Source organism: Numenius arquata, chromosome 7 (assembly GCF_964106895.1).
Source record: "Numenius arquata chromosome 7, bNumArq3.hap1.1, whole genome shotgun sequence".
Taxonomy (NCBI): domain Eukaryota; kingdom Metazoa; phylum Chordata; class Aves; order Charadriiformes; family Scolopacidae; genus Numenius; species Numenius arquata.
The window spans coordinates 20,085,918-20,104,055 of NC_133582.1; the positions used below are offsets into that span (position 1 = coordinate 20,085,918).

At 38.6% G+C, this 18,138-nt stretch overlaps 1 protein-coding gene across 1 annotated transcript in view; it reads right to left on the reverse strand.

The window, feature by feature from the left end:
• MAN1A1 (mannosidase alpha class 1A member 1) overlaps positions 1–18,138 on the reverse strand; it is a 140,522-nt gene that overhangs the window by 24,790 nt on the left and 97,594 nt on the right. Inside the window, exons 6-7 of the mRNA XM_074150341.1 lie at positions 5,543–5,666; positions 3,106–3,199 (exon numbers count right to left, since the gene is read on the reverse strand). Of these exons, the coding sequence (XP_074006442.1) occupies positions 3,106–3,199; positions 5,543–5,666 (218 nt within the window). The remainder of the gene's footprint in view (positions 1–3,105; positions 3,200–5,542; positions 5,667–18,138) is intronic.

Here is an 18,138-nt window from a genome sequence, read left to right on the forward strand (position 1 = left end):
TTTCTTTTTTTAAGTTTGTGCTGCCTGGTAACATTAAGGGATTTGGCATTTATTGAGTCTTCAGTGAAGTGCTTTACCAGGAGTACTCATTTTAATTGTCAATTTTACAGTAAGGAAGGGGTCTGCTAATTCCACCCAGGACATCCAGGATGGAGATGTGGTTACATATATCACACAGCGAGTCCACGAGTCATACCACGAAATTCTGGGCATAAGAAAGCAGAACACACGTGGGGTAACCCAGGCTCGTGAAATGAGATGCAGAAGGGTTAGTGGTACAGGGCTCAGGCTTCCCAACACCTAACTCTGATCTTAGCTTCAAAGTTATGCTTCCATTGGTGGAATTCAAAAGAACACATAGAGTTTATTTTTAAATTCCTTTGTAACTTCTCTTCATGGAATGCCTCCTTTTGCCTACTGAACAGGTTGCAAAGACATGCAAATGTAGAAGATAGACTCTTTTTTTTCTATTCAGACTTCATTAATAGTGTCTTTTTCCTCCACTAGCCTGTAACGTAAAAAAAATAATTTAGTTTTCCAAACGTATCCTGTCCCTTTGCCTAAAAAACACATCATACCATCAAACCTGGGTTATAAACGGCTTTCCCCCCCTCCTCTTTTGAATGAGGTAGATTAAATTTATGGTAAGAATACACCATTTATTTAATTAAATGTTCATGATCCAACAGGAAAAGAGGCTTTTTAAAAAAAAAAAAGAGAGCATTTTCTATGATCGAAGGCTGATCTTTGAACAGCAGCATTTAAATGACCTTTACGGTTTCCTAAATAAATTACCATAGAAACCTCTGACATTTGCAAACTAAATAGCACAAGCACAGTTTCATCAATAATAAGCCCTGTTATTATATACATTATTGCAGCAGACAAATCCAATTGACGCATGCTGCAGCAAATCACTGTCAGTTTACTGTCAAAATAACAAGGGCTAAATGAATTAACAGGAACAATGGCAGGGATCCAGCCGTGTCCTTCACGGTTACAGCACTGCTAGAGAAGAAACATTCACAAACTATTCCCCCCTCCCCACTTGACGTTTGAGAGGTAATACTTCTGTCTGGTACCAATTAAGGGTCTTGGGTGTGTTTTTTTTTCTTCTGTTGCAATCAGCCGCAAACAGCCTAAAAAAGCAATCTCAAATAAAACATCTCTCAAGTCTTACATTCTGATCTTCTACTATGGACAGAAAAAAAAAATAAAATAAATCAGTGTCCGCGAATTGAGGCAACTGAATTGGAAGGGACGCAACAAGCTGAAATTTGCTTTTGCTGTTTCAGCATGCCAGGGGCTGACCTGCATCAACATCTGGGTCCACCACTTGCATGTGCAGGAAGTTATTTCTCTGCCAATACTACATGCTATTGGAAAGCAAAGCTGGTATAAATGGTAAGTTTTCCTGTGCTCACCAACAAAACTGGCATTTAATGGGAACGAGGAGTACATAAGACACAACTATATTAAAAATAGGGACATGGCAAAGGCCACAAGGCAGAGTAAGTATTTGACTGCTTTAAAATAAATAAGGCAGAGCCACTAATGGTGTCAGCCACTAGAAAGTTGTGCTCTCAAGCAGCTCACCAAAAAGCTGAGTTTCTGGGGCTGACTGAAGCCAATGAAGGAGGTCACTGGACCTGGCTCACCAATGCTGAGGTGGCCTTCTAACCAAACCCAGTGCCTACTGCTGTAGGATCAACACTTCTGGTGGGAGTTTTTAATGTTTTACAAAGCTGTGCTAAGCCAACAGGAGTAACAAGTGGGCACACGTCTCTCAGATCTGTAAATGTCAGAGTTTATACCAACATGCCAACCAGAGCTGATGGTTATGCTTCCTAAGCTGCCACAGGCCTTGTGGCACGGTGACCTGAAGGAAGCCTCACAGTGTAGCAGACCAGAAGGCTTTCTAAATTGATGGCCATACATCTAATTCATAAAGGGAAATGGCTTTTGCCTTGATGGAATAATACAGCTGAGCTGCACAACCTTTTTGGACGTCTTTTTAATTTGGCGAGTGACACAAAGCATTCAAAAATATATTTTATTCAATAAAACACTCGTTATTTGCCTTTGCAAAAATTCTTATCTACCCAGACTGTGGCCAGTCCCATAAGGACTCCAGAACCTCAATTCCACCTAAGCTGCATCTCAAACAATTATATTCAAAAATTTCTCCAGTCCTTTCCCTCTCTTGTATTGCCTAACCAGCTCCAACAGTGAGAATCTACAGGACCATCTCATCTGCTTGTGTCTTTTCAGACCAAGACAGCCTGTCTTGCTGATTTTCTTTCAGTAATGTAGGGAGGTAAAAATAATAGAACATTGAGTCACATGAATGGGATGGTGGTAGACTGAACCTAAGGAGGAAAAGTGGAATAAAAAGAAGTAGGGTCTCTACAATCATCATCCAGCACACTATCTAGGTTTTGAACATTATGAAGATCAGAGAAGGCAATGTACAACTAGAAAAGGCTTGGTCATCAGGACTTCAAGCATTTTATTATACTCCTTCCCTTCTAATTTTGGTGCCTCCAGTAATGGTTCCAAAGGGACTCATGCCATGACACAATTCTGTTTAGTTTGCTTGCTCAGTTGTTATCATTAGACTTCAACACATATCACAGCTGGTATTAACTAGAAAGACTTGTTTTATCTTCATGAAGCCACACCACTCTAAAAATATGGAATTTGATTCAGACAAGCTGATAATGCTTCCTTAAACAGCTGCTTTAGCAAGCACTTTAGATTTTTGAATAAAAGACTTTTGTAGTCTACAAATTCATTTCCAAAATGATACATATTCAGACATTTCCCTGCTTGCACAAACCATACTGAAAGATCAAAGAAGAGTACATTAAAATACAGCAAGCAGGATTATTCTTTTTATTTTTGTAGTATTTTTTATATTTTATAGAACCTCAGATATAATGTGAGATTTTATACTTTATAAAAGTTATATATATATATATATATATACACACACACACACACAAGACAAAAACCAACCCCACGTAACAGTGATTGCAAGAAGTTAACGACTGCAAACAGCATACCGATAGACAGGTCATACTACCAAAGAAGCGATCTACTTACGCTGGCCCCATTGGCCGCTGCTAGGATTCAAATAGTTGGGGTAAAGGCCCTCTGGTTTATCCAGTCGATTTAGAACTTTTCGAATATTCATAACCTATTGGAAGGGTACAAAACACTGAGCACTGCTCCATTTTCCCCCCCAAAATAAAACAGTGTCGGCACATAGGTCTTAAAGTGCAAATAACCCTAAAAATAAAAAAAATAGTCTTATACAGCACATATACCTCAATACCTCTGTGCAATCATATTACTATTAAAAAAGATCCTCTAAGCTGATATCATCATATAAATGAGATCCTCAAAACCTCTGGAGTTTCTGTGTCAAGTGTCGGTAATGAAAACAACACAACAAAAGCAAGCTCCGAAGTTCAGGACTTGCCATATGGAATATCTCACCCTTCCACAGGATATTGACATTCACGGGAGCCGGTTGCCTTAACTGAGCTCAGCTACTTCAGCATTATATTCCTCATATACCCAAATCAGAAACGGTATTAAATATTAAGCCTATCACCTAGTTTAGATGCAGAAGCGAACTGTAAAGTCGTTTTTGCCTGGAAAGGAGAGCGCTGCTGGAACTGAGCTTCGTAGGAGCATCTTGCCCAGCAGGAACCCAGGCAGCCCCGAGCACTCTGCCGGCACTGCTAAGGAGCTCCCTATAAATGAGAGGCCTGGGGAAACAATTAGGGTCCAGATGCTCTGCAGCTGGAGTTATCCTGCAGCACAATCCACGGCAGAGCACATGAAATAATTTATACTGAATTTTAATGTTCACAGAAAATGTAGCAACTTGGGAGAATGAAGATCCTGAGCGCCACAGACCAGAAATCGTAACAAAAAGGTACTGACAGCTTCATTATAACACCTTGAATGCCCAGAGATCAAGCGAACTGGCTGCTGAGAAAGAAGATAAATTAGCTTACACCAAGCTGCAGAAGCATTTCTACTGTGGTACACAAACTGCCTTCTGCATCTGGACACTACAATGCTAACTGCCCAAATGCAGACTGCAACGAGTCCTAGACCTCAATTAATGAATTCTTCTATAAGTACTTCCATGCAAAGCTTATTCCAGTGTTTCTTCTTTATCAGGTGTACCAGCTCTGGAACAGCTTGCCTCAGGGGGCTGTGGAATCGCAATCTCTAAAGGGTTTTAAGAGCAGCTTACATAAACAGATTTCCAGCATCTTGCAGCTATAGCTCGATGCCACTTTGGAAGAGAACCATAGGCTAGGATTTCTAACATACACGCTTTCATCACACTTTAATTGCCTCTTAATCGAACAGATGCTATACATTAAATTACTATAAACATCAAAAGTTAATTAAGTTACATAGTAAGTTTGTTTCTGGCTGTTCCTGGGTTCTGCCACCCCCCACCATCCTACCCCCAGTTCAGGTGTAAGAGAAAGTCTGTCTTTAAATTCATCCCTAAATACATTGAAATTGCTGGGAGTTTGTTTCACCAAATTTATTCTAGTGCTGACAATGGTATCGCAGAAAAGTCACTCAGTCCTTTAAGTTTGGTACAACTAGAGTTCATTTTAGATTTGACCATTGCTTTTAAACCTACTGCTAAACATTTGGAGTCTCATTAATTAGATTATTAGATAGATAATAGTTTTAGCTAACATGGGGCAATTGGAGGAAGAATACAAAACCAAAACAAGTGGAAGTCTTAATTAGAAAAAAAGTAAAAGATAAATGATACAGTCTATTATAAAGAACAGAACTTGCTGATTACTTATGCACAAAAAGCAAAGGTGCAAAAATTGCTCAAGTGGGAATTGGGGGAAGGAGAAGAAGAGCTGCTTTCCATGGTTTACGTAAATAAAAAGTATCCAGAAGACAATGTTATCAAATTTTGGAAGAATTAGTAAGGACAACAACTGTTTTGTCAAAGGATGTTTTTTGAAGTTTTTTTCTTCCTCCAAAGAAAGCTCAAAGCGCATTTCTCAAAGGTCAGTGCAACAGAAGGGCTTTCTGACGTTACTGACCATAGTGATACTATACAGCATTTTGAAGACTAGCTGAAATCACACAAGGTAGCCACAGTGCTTTGCTCTCCATAGACATCACATATTATCCCTAATATAATGTCAATTTTTGTTTTCACCACATTCAGGTGAAATACTGAAGAAAGCTCCATGGTCTGATTGTTTAATGTGATACTAATTTAGAACATAAATAGAAATTATATGTTTGATGGGGCCGGGTAAGTGCTGTATACAAGAAGATGCATCTCAATGATTTTGGAAGAGATTTTTGGATTTATAATACAAAAACATGCCAAGGTGATTAGGGAAACATCTAGAAAATATCTACCTCCTGTGACAAATGCTTAAAACTGAGGAAAATCCAAATCTCTCCCCAGAGATATTTTGCTCCCAACATGTGATTTATCTTTTACAATGTGATCTTGACTGAACAGTCTAACCTTTTCAGCAAAGACAGGGTTTCCAGACAGGTGGCTCAAGTGTATGAACTCCAGATGCAAAGTCCCAAATTCTGCCAAAATGCTGCTGCCTCCAGAGGCCCATGGCCAGTTTCGACCGATTCCACTAAGGTGGGGGGGAAGAGAAATACAGAAAATAACCATAAGCATACATAAGGCAATGCTAATAAATGTAACAGGTAGTAGATATACTGTTATCAAGAGAAAATAATTAATTTAAAACATGTTTAATATCTGTGTAAGAAGCCATGCTTGGGCAGCCTTCCACAACTCCACCACAGGACCTTGAATAAATTTGGTCCTGTTCTGCTTAGGCTTGTACAATTGCTTCTTGCAACAATCCCATCCTTTAGCTCATGAATAGCTCCATTACACATATCACTGTACCAGTGTATCACTGTATGATATCATGTTTAAAGACAGTACAAAAAACACTGAGTATGAGAAAATGTTCTCATACTTCACCTGTTTTACCTGTATTTAACACAACATTCTCCAATTCTAACTCTTCCTTCTGGAGTGCAATTGTTTATTAACTTAAAATACTGGATATATACAGCATAGGCTTTAAGTTGAAAGTACTACATGCAGTATATCCTGATAATTTAATAGAGTAGGATATGCAGGCACTGTCTGTCCAGACACTCTTTCCAGGATTAGTAACTTCCATTTTAATTAAGACCTAAAGATACTTCATAGTAAAATTAATCTCAGGCTTTGTGCTGAGAGTAGAGAAAAGCACATTTATTGCTAAATCCCCACTAGAAACTAGAAAGTAATGCTGCTTGAGATTCAGGATGAAGTGTCTGCTAAAGTTTCATTACAAAAAGGTGGGTTTTTTCCCCTTGAAATTTCCAGCAGCAATATTCAGAAAAACCCTCTGAAATTACAGAAAAGCTATGCAACACTCCAGAGCATCTAGGGGAATAATGACATATTAGACCAGCACGATATTAGCATGAACGTTAGACATAAATACACTTATTATGCACTGGAATGTCTTCCTTATTTTCAAGCTGCAAACAGCATTAAACACACACACACACATATATATATATAAATAAAAATTCAATTTTACTTTTACACATAAGCAGCCCCTGCAGTCATCAGTTAGCACTTGCACAACCATGACAATTGGGTATTCTTTCTGAGTTAAAATGTGACTCATATTATGCAAAAACAAAACAAAGCAAAAAACCCCCAAGAAAACCCATCTTTAGTTCATCATGGTAGAAGTCCTCAGCTGTATTAAAATTTCTTCTTCAAAAGGTCAAGTATCTATAACTGAAGTTTAACCAATATAATGAAATTAAGAATCTATTAAATTAATTTCCCCACAAGCTACGTTAACACATTATTTTGAGATTTCTGCCACACACACAAAATAAAACCTAGTCATTAAACTCTAACAGCAGAAGAAATGCTACAAATAAAGAGCACGTTTGTGTTCTACTTAAATGTCACGGCTTTAAACCATGCAACATGTTTGGCTGCCTGGCCTTGAGCTGAAGGCATGGCTGGAACTCACTCAAGTGCCACCAAAAATAAACCCAGAATAAAACCTAATTGCTTTCAGCATTTCTTAAGCAGATGAATGAACTAAAACCCAAACAATTAACACATTCTAAATATACTTTGTCACACACATCTACATAAAAATGAGCAAATAATGGGAAAAAATATTTCATGGATACTATAGTTGCATACTGTGATCCCCTAGCTAAGGCAGTCACAATGACATCCAAAAGGATGATCTTCAGAGGTCATTTTCATAGAATATCTAATGCTTCATGCATTATTTAGGTTTGCCACATCTGAAAACACTTTCATAAGAATGATTTTTATTTTGCCCTGAATGGAACCATTTGTCAATGTGTAACCAAAAAAAACAATGAAGAGTGGCTTATTCTCTTCCCAGAAACCAATGCTGATCGTTAGACACATCCTCTGCTAACAACTCCTTGAGAGAGAAGCTAAATCCAATACCACAGACCAAACTGGGGACATTAAAGGGCGATCTGCTGTTGATACTTTTCAGAAGAGGTTCCCTTCAAACTGCTGTACTGCATCTTTCTCCTTTTAGTTCTGCAGCTAAGTAAAAATGCTAATCAACATTGGTTTATAATTTAATTTATAAAGAAGCTGTGATAAAGAATGAAATTATTTTATTATAGGTTCATACTTTCTAAAACAAACAAAAACCCCAAGCATGGAGCACACAGGCAACGCTTGCCAGAGTTTCAACTACTGTATTTGATAAATTACATGCTCAAAAGATTTTTTTTTTTTTTTGAAATTTTATTCACAGACCCAAGGATACAGCATATGGGATTTTGTTGTAAGAGTCTTTCTCCACAAGCACTGAAATCAATGATCTATTTGTTAGCATGTCGAAGATATTTAATGTGTTTTTGTTTTCCCCATATCTGGCAAATCATCCGTGCCCCTATTTGACAGAAGAAAGATAGGAACACAGAAATCCCAGGTTTGCCCTCACCACTGGTACTCAACTCTTCCACTCAAGTCTAGCGTCAGGAGCTGCCAGGACAGCACTTTGTGGGAAAAGTCAGATAGGGAACCCATAAAGGGCTAGCATGGTAGCTGTGTATTTCTAGCCCCAGTAGCAACCGTGAAAACACCATCCAAATTCCAATAAATGACAATTAACTTTTTGCAGGCCCATGTGGTCTCTATCTCCTCCCAGAAAGCATCAACCAAGGCAAATAGACTCCTGCTGGAGCTCCGATTTTTCCACAGCATCCCTTTTCTGAGAAAGGAAAATGATTACAATCTGGTTAGGCATCTTTCACACAATATCTTGACAGCTGGAGATGGCAGAAAAAGAAACTTAAATCAGCTAGTTAGCCTATGTGGTAGTTTTGATGTCTGTTTTATTCTTTATTAGAAGAATCTTTTAGGCAAATGCTAACAGCTGGTTAGTTTTTCAGCTGTGACAGTGAATGTGTAACTACTGCCCTTGCCTAATCACTGCCCAGCTGGCAGCTTCCTGCTCAGCTGAGCTGCCCTCTCTGAAGGCTGACTGATACTAGCAATTACCTGCTGAGGTGATTTCTGGGGATGCTGACTTAGCAGAGGGAGGCAGACAGTGAATTAGTACCATCAGCAACTGCAGCATGAAGACTAACAAAGGTGGTTACTCAATTTTACACTATGGTGGCAAATAAAAAAATTTCTATGCTGTAATGTCAGGCACAAATGTTTTCTTTACTGTAAAAAGTGAGATAATGAAGAGGTATAGCTTGAAGAGCTACTAGTCTGAGAACATTAATTTTGTTTATTTGCCTAGTCATATGCAGTGTCAGCATTAATATATGCTGGTCTCCTGGCCACTTCACTTCTGCCAGTACAGGAGATGCATCCATTTGTATTGGGAGACACATGCACATCATCATCTGGCTGGAAATGAGATAGGAAAAGTCAGATTACTGTGGCTGACTGTTCATCATGTGAGAAACTACCAGTACAGCTCCAAAAAACAGTCTCCCACAGTATCCTCCCGGAGAAAGTGGCTGCTCATGGCTTGGATGGGCGTACTTTTTGCTGGGTAAAAAACTGGCTGGAGGGCTGGGCCCAAAGAGTTGTGGTGAATGGAGTTAAATCCAGTTGGTGGCCCGTGACAAGTGATGTTCCCCAGGACTCAGTATTGGGGCCTGTTCTCTTTAATATCTTTATCACTCTCTTTAATATCTTTATCACTGATCTGGATGAGGGGATCAAGTGCACCCTCAGTAAGTTTGCAGAAGACACCAAGTTATGTGGGAGCATTGATCTGCTGGAGGGTAGAAAGGCTTTGCCGAGGGATCTGGACAGCCTGGATCGAATGGGCCGAGGCCAATGGGATGAGGTTCAACAAGGCCCAGTGTCTGGTCCTGCACTTGGGTCGCAACTACCCCATGCAGCGCTACAGGCTTGGGGAAGAGTGGCTGGAGAGCTGCCCGGCAGAAAAGGACCTGGGGGTGTTGGTCACCAGACGGCTGAATATGAGCCAGCAGTGCGCTCAGGTGGCCAAGAAGGCCAACAGCATCCTAGCCTGTATCAGGAACAGCGTTGTGAGGTGATTGTCACCCTGTACTCGGCACTGGTGAGGCCCCACCTTGAGTACTGTGTCCAGTTTTGGGGCCCTTACCACAAAAAAGACACTGAGGTGCTGGAGCGTGTCCAGAGAAAGGCAACAAAGCTGGTGAGGGGTCTGGAGCACAAATCTTACAAATAGCGGCTGAGGGAACTGAGATTGTTCAGCCTGGAGAAAAGGAGGCTGAGGGGAGACCTTATAGCTCTCTACAACTACCTGAAAGGAGGGTGTAGAGAGGCAGGGGTCGGTCTCTTCTCCCAAGTCACAGGTGATAGGACAAGAGGAAACAGCCTCAAGTTGTGCCAGGGGAGGTTCAAATTGAATATTAGGAAAATTTTTACACTGACAGGGTTATTAAGCTCTGGAATGGGCTGCCCAGGGAAGTGGTTGAGTCACCATCCCTGGAGGTATTTAAAAGATGGGTTGACAGTGCTTAGTGACATGGTTTAGTGATGGTTTTGTTGTTTTTTTTTAATCAGAGTTAGGTTGGTGGTTGGACTAGATGATCTTAAAGGTCCCTTCCAACCTAGACAATTCTATGATTCTAAAAAGATGCTAATATGAAACAAGTCATTGTTTATGAAACCCCACTCGCTCAGTAAAAAAAAGACACTGTTCAATACCACCATCAAGCTTACCGTCATGGCAGCAGGACCAGCTCCCCTGTGGTGAAATGTATTTGCTCATAATTAGATCACAGTAATGAGGGCTTCTGGGGAAATACTGAAGTGAGAGCACACTGGAGTGAATGGAAACAGTGGCAGAGGGAGCAGGAGGAGCAAAGATGCAGGTAGAGACCAAAATGCCAGAGAAAACCAAGATGCAGAGGAGACAATCTCATCCGTCTCCAGAGAGCATCAGAGGATAAGCAAAGGCTACTGAAACTGCCCATGGGAAGATCATGCTTTACTGTATGCATTGAAGTCTGACAGCTGCTGAGAATAAAAATAAGACAGCTCCTCCATGGGCTCCAAAAACCACCAGACATCATCAGATACTTCTTTTGTGATCTGATAGGCATTTTTTTAACATCTGGATCTAGTGATACTGTGTCTATTGATGCTTAAAATAATCAGAGTATCTTATTCTTACCCATCCATTCAGTCTGCTGGGCTGCTTTGCTTATGTCCAATTCCTGTAGCATTTCTCTGTGGAAAAAACCTGAATTTCTTTAGGACTTTACTGGCAGAGTTCGTACAATCCTTTCCTTATGCCTGTCTGCCCTGTGACACTTCTCATGTTGCTGGTGCTCTAAAGGGGCATCAAAGCTTGTGTCACTGGCACCCTGCGGCAAACCGACAGAGCAGTAAGCTCACATGTACGCACCGACATGGAGGAGTGTGAGAAAGGGGGAGACAATTAGTAGCTAAGCAGTACACGATTTAAAATGTCACTATGAGACATGTCAAGTATCTAAAGGTAATTTTCAGTGTCACCATCTAAAACTGTACTAAAACAGTACTTGTTACCGTAATCATGTCTGATAAAAGTTATCTGAGCACAGCACAGGCCTACGTCTCCCACAACACACTAATGAATAAACTAAACAATTCATGTTTCCTATTACTTTATGCACTAAAGGTTTAATTAATCAATTCCAAGGGCTAAAAAAGCAAGAGGGAATACAACACAACGGAGCAAGGCTAGAGATAATAAGTACCAGCATAGACTGCTTTTAATCAGGTCCCCGAAGAAAAGTGAAAATAACAGGAAATGAAAAGTCTTGAATGGAAGTCGACAGTTCTGCCACCCATGTGATAATAAATTAGTGTAAAAAGAAGAAGGTATTAGAACAAAATTACTTACTGTAGCAACTGGCATAAATCAGTGTTAGAGACAGTCTAAAAAAACTCCCCAAACCAAACCCTACCAAAAAAACAAACAAAAAGTCCCCCCAAAAACCACCCCAAACAACAAAGCAAGGAAAACTCCAAAAACTCCTGGTTCTGAGACGCCAATGGAAAACACCTTCTTAACAGATTCACTGAGAAGAAAAGCAATTACGAGTTTTGGAAGAGTCCATGAAAAACAGCATTTATATATGTTTTCTCCCTCTCTGCCATGCCTTTTGAGACTAGAAGACAAACTAACCTTGTTTAAGTCTAAAGCTTATTTCAGAAATTTACATGTCACATTACATAAGAGCAGTTGCTGCCTTAAACCCCTATATCCATGGCAATCAGCACTTGGTCTACTTTGCTCACTACATCTCTCTATAAGACTCTTCTCCCAGTTTTATATCACTTTTCTAAAATTCAACTTTTAGGTTATCTTTTTTTTTTCTGCTGAGGATTTTCTATAAAACCCACCTCCACCCTGATTAGTTAATTAACTTCTGGTTTCAGTGAGTTTTTATCCCACGTCAGAATTCCTTTACTACTAACAGATATTTGAGCTTTGCTAAGTTATTCTTGTAATTATTATCAATTGCACTGTCCACGTGCAAATAAACATTTCTAATTTCCTTTGTCTGTAAAATAATTTGTTATGAGGATGAGTGTTGAGCAGTTTGCATTAGGAGGTGACTAGGCAACACAGAAAAGGTGTGGAGAACTGGTGCTAGAACCCAGAACTTCCCCATTTCTTTTTAGTTCTTGATGTGTTTGGGGGTTGTTTTTTTTTTTTTTTTTGCTACTGCTCTTTCTTTCTGGTCCTGCACAGCCTCAAGTGGAAAGCAGCAAGACGCGTTTCTATGATGGAGATCCTGCAATAGCAGCCACCTCCAGTTCACATTCAGGACGCTCACAATCCAATCAAGAAAACTTGTGTACCAAAATATTGTGAAAACACTGGCTTCTCTATCAGAAGAGCAGGAGTCACTTTTTCAAGGAAAGACGCTACTGATCTTCTGGACAAGACAAAATCTGAGTATTTGGTCTTTTCAGTCTGATGAGGACTTTTCAGAGAAGGTAAAGATTCAAAGCATCAAAGCAATGGATGGCAAACTTCCCAGCCACTAATTCCCACTTCCCAACCCTAATTTTATAATACTCCAGATCATCCTAATCTCAATCACGGTCATTTTAAATGTATCTGTATCACTCTTGTTTATCCAGATCATATTAATTCCTTACCACCAGATGGTAACTTTAAAAAGGGGTTTTAATCTTTTACTTTCCTGAACTCATTTAGCTTTTATTAGTTTCTGATGTCAAGAAAATATTTTAAGTGGAATCACAGTCATTTAAGTTAAAAAGTCTTTCAAAGCATTTAGTCACATTTATTGTGCTTGATATCTCGTGTGGTACCATTAAATGTTTGAAGTGAGAATCAAAATCATTACACTAACTGCATGACTCCGTTATTAAAAATAATTGGCTGACAAGTTGCAAAGGTCTGTTTTAAGCACTTTTGTAGCTACCATTCATTGCAAGGAGCCTACGCCAAAGGCTTTCTGACTGACAGTCAATTATTTCTCCTTTTAATACAGCTGTTGGATCAACAGCAACTTCAGATACTGGACAGCTTGTCACAAAACTTGCAGCTGTGATACTCATCTGATATAACATTAACTTACAAATGCCATAAATTACACTTGCATATACATTTAGAGATACGTGTATCAATCTAAACACGTACAATACAGAGACACCACTGCTGTCGAGGGAAACCTCTCTCTTCAGTATCTGCTTTCACAGATGCTGTGACAACTGTAGGAATCACTACTGAAATGGCATTCTGGTTCACTGAAAGGGACAGCTTTTCCAGATAAAAAAAACCCTGAAGTAGTCTTTTTCAAACTAGTGTTGCTAAAGACATAATCTCTTTTGACAAATGCTTTAAGAAAGGTATAAATGTCCCTTTTTTCCAGTCTGCTTCAATCTTCTCATTCTTTACCCACACACTGCTGTGTCATATAAATCCATTTGTTCTGGGATCAGATAAGCATTTGTTTTTCTCAGTGCCAGTCGCTATGGGCTTGATCCTTACTCACAGCCAAGAGAAAAAGTCCTGGTGGCTTCAACAGATACCAATCAAGCATAAAATTCCTGTAACTGTCATTAAAATTATTGCAGAGGCAATAGGTGGTATGAATACAGGGAATCCCTGCAGACTGACCGAAACACCAGTATCACTGTATAAATCCTTTCCCTTAACACCATTTGGATTTTGGAACTGGTTCTTTTTCTGGAAATCAGTAATACAATGTAAAAACAGACTGTTCTGTTTTCTTTTCCCAGCACATGACACATTTGCTTATGCACAGCTGTATCCTTCAGTGCCCATAACTATTTGAAAATCAAGATTAAAGTCAATTACTTTAAGGAAGAGAAGTACTCACATATAATTTACAGACTCCTTTTTCCTCACTTTATATGCCTATAGGAGATACAAATTATTCAGTACAATCAAGTCAATTTAATGATAAAGAGCTATTCCTATGTTTCTCAAATAACATCAGTTTCAGGTGTATCACTGGGCGTGTGGAAAATATCCATATTATTTATCAGTTTCTGATTCTGAATGTTACACTTGTGCTCCAAACATAATGCTTTAATAAACATTACATGTGATTTCACTGGATCACATACTTATAAATGAATGAAGTCCCTCATTGTTTGCATGATCAAGGAAAATCAACCAATGGCTAAAATATGATCAAATTCATTAACTAAGATATGATTAAATAGGAATATTTCCTACTGCCTAGCAGGCAGACAGAAAAAAAACCCAAACCGTATAATCTAATACACACCTGATTTTCACCTGAGGAAAATATCCCCATTACACTTTTCCTGTGGTACAGTCTCTATTATCAGTTATACAATTGCATTCCACTAAATCCAGAACTTTACCTTTAATCTACTTACAATTATTTTAAGCAACAAATACTTTTACACAGCTGCTGCTCATAGATGAGCTACTTACAAGAAACCAATGATGCTGACTATCTCAGATAGCAAGGCACAGCACAATGCAGCTTAATTCTCAGATATGCACTAAAAATTATGATCCAGGAAAATCTGATTACACCATAAAGAGAAGAAGGAAAAAGACACACATTACCTTGAAGACTCGGTAATGTCAGATTAGGCAAGACTTGTATTTTTGAAGAGAAAGTAATTTTGTTTTGTAATCTTTTTGGAGTAATTTGTGTTTTAAATTACAATACAATGATACTTTAAAGTAGTCAATATCCTGAAGAAGGAAAGGAGTTTTCCATTCAATTACCAAATAATTCGATAGAGTTGAAAAAGGCTGAAAGACCTATGCTACCTCAGCAGGGCAGAAAAATGAGAAGTACCAAACACTTCTAAAAGTACGTCTTAAAAAAATAATCACAATCCATGCACTAAGACTCATGACCACGCTTAAGAGATCCTTTGGAGGATTTTGTAAACCAGATTATCAGATCATAAAGGTGCTGGCATCAAGTAGTCAAATAAGCTTTTCTTAACAGTAATGGGATTTTAATCAATACAATGAAAATAAGATAATAAAGGATGAAGTGAAATCAGCATGAAAGGATTACCACTTAAAATGATAGAACAATCAAAGGCTCATAAACCCCCCCCCCACTTCTGGAATCCTGCTAGAGACAGTATGTGTACTTTTTGTTCCTGCACCAGCACACACTGTTTCATTAACCACGTTGAAAAAGCTTCTACATATTAAACAATGTACACAAGGGAAAGTGCCTTGCTGTTTTTCTTTTTAAATTATCAGTGAAAACAACGAAGCTATAGTTTTATGAAGCATTTAGGAAAATCAGGTTTCAATTCCAGCAAAACATTTGGTCAAAGGTTTTAAATGTTGTTTGTAATCTCTTGCTGCTTTTAATGGCTTTAGTGCAAGAATCTGTATTTTAAGTTTTTTTTTTTTTTTTTTTTTATTTCCAGCTGTAGACTGGAATAGTATAGAATGGAGTATCTTGCAAGGACCATCATGTAAGAAGTGCCATACTTGTTCTTCAACTAAAATGAAGAGCTTATCATGAAAGGGAGTATATTCTGAATAGATACAGCACATCGGTTAGTTTTTTTGACACTTTTGAAAGATGATGTTAGTCAAAATAAGTATTTTTGGTAAAGTGCACAATTGTCTTTTGGGTACCAGAGAGACTTCAAACTCAAAAGCCATCAAATAAACTATTTTTAGGCCTTTGATGAGTAACTTAAAATAGAGTCTGTCTGCTCTACCAAAATGATTTTTTTCTTGACTCTTATTACATTACAAATTTGGGAGTACGAGAACAACACCCTGGCCCAAGTCAAAATGATCAGAGTAAACACAAAAGTGGAGATGGCTTCCCTTTCACACTCCTATCTCTTTCAGGTAGGCAGATTTCCAAAAGCTGTCTTCAAGGGCCAGCAACCAGAGTCCAAATTTCTTTGATGTGTGGGTGAACGCTGGGATGGAATACAAAAGGCCAGGCTCCCTTTTCTTCCCTAACAGGTGAGCGTGAAGAACAGCCACTGCTACAGCTGCTGTCTCCATGGACAGCAATAGGTCTTTTTCTAATCCTCTGAAGTACCTAAGATATGTTTAGTCGATACGTGACTGATTAACGACAAATCAATCTGGCACACACAAAAAGCTATACAATTACAAAGGATCATAAAAGGAAAAGAGGAAAAAATAAACTGCTTGTTTACTTCAAAGAGGCTCAAGAGATACTGCAACATATAGTCTCCCATATCAGAGGATCGAGTACTGATTTGGTATAAAATAACACGAAAAATATATAAAAGTGATGGTGATGCTGTAGTTTTGTCCAATATTTATTTTCTCTTTCTGTTGTGCTTGATTGAGGGGAAATAAACATAAGTGGTGCTGAGCATATACCAGAGTTGCTTTGATTTTGAGTATTTCTCTGACTCAAAAAATGTATATGGAAAAGAGGTCTGGAGAATTCATGAAGCTACTACCTAGGATTAGAATTTGCATATCCCAAAAAGCTTGGAGAAGCAGGTGTGGAGAAGGAGGTTTTAAAAATGAGCAGGTTGTTAAGTGGAAGTGCAAACAAAGCATGTGGCAGGATGTATGATGTGACTTAAATGTGAACTGAGGAATGGAGGTGCTAAAGGGTGTATGTTATTCACTCATGGAAAGGCCTTCCTTGACCTGCATCCAATACAGGACACCAACCACATTCCAAGAAAGAGAGACAAATTTTAGAAAGCTTAAAGAAGAGTAACAAGAATTATGAGGAACACCGAAAGCATTGCCCCGGGGCTGAGGAGGGAAAGAGTGATCTTGTTAAGGGTAACACAGTAGACATGGCAATAGCCATCTTTAACACATAAAAGGGGATAAATCTTCCACCAAAACAACGAAGCATTTAAGTTTCAGGATAGACATTAGAGAAAATAACACCCACCCCAAAATACTCCCAGTAATGAAGATGTAGTAGCACTGTAATCAGCTTTCTTGGAAAAGCATGGAATCTCCACATTGCAAGTCTTGAAGACCTAGTTGGCTAGACCAACATCTGTCTGGGATAACTTAGGCGCAGCTTAGGAGTTCACTATTGGAACAGACGGACTGATGACGTGACTTCTGCCTTATTATCTGTGATATCTGTGAAACCTCCCAAAACATCTGATAAAGTAATAGAAACTTAAATCATACATTCTTGATGAATTAAGCTTGTTTAAAAATAGTAATAAAAAATTTACAGCGTCCCATCCCTGTGCATTAAAGGAGAAGGAGTAAATAAAGTAAAGCCCATAAAGAGTCCTTTTCTAATTTTTAAGTTACGCCTTATCAAAGCATCTCTGGTGTTCATTCATGAGAACCAGCCTATCATGCAAAAATTGGACAGCTTTGACTTCATTAAGTGGAGAAAAAGAAGCAAGTTTGAATCACTGTCCAAAATTTAATTACTCAAAAGCAGGCTTGTGAACTTGTACTGCTCATTAAAAACTTTGGTGCTAGTAAACCTTAACCATACAACAGGCTGAATACTTAAATGACAGATTTAAGCCTTAAAAGACAGGTCCAAAAGCTATTAGCTGTTAAAACAATGCTGACTAAAGCACAGTTAAGCAAAATTCAATTAATTTACAAAATGAATTCTGGGTAGAAGATAGAGAAAATAGTTTATTTATGGCCTCAGCAGAATACCACGACATGATGTGAAACAACATTGCTGGAAGATTGCACATTCTAATGCCCATTAGAAAACACTAATTTCAAAAGAATTAAAATCAAAATGAAACACTCCTTCTTTGCTCCAATAGATTTCATTATCTAGAAAGTATGCTGTATGACATGAAATGGACAACCTGAAAGGTCAACCAGAAAGACTGTCAGATTTGCTGCACCAACCATGATTTGCTGGGATATATTTAAAACACGAGCCTCACCAATGCTAAGTATTGAATCAAGACATTTACATTAATGGGCCTTTGACAGACTCGCACTCAATTTTTTTTATACTACACAGAAACCACACAACATGAGCACCATTACAAGATATATAGCATATGGATACCATTAAAGCTCGATTATAATGAATACTTGCTCATTTATTTCTCTAAGC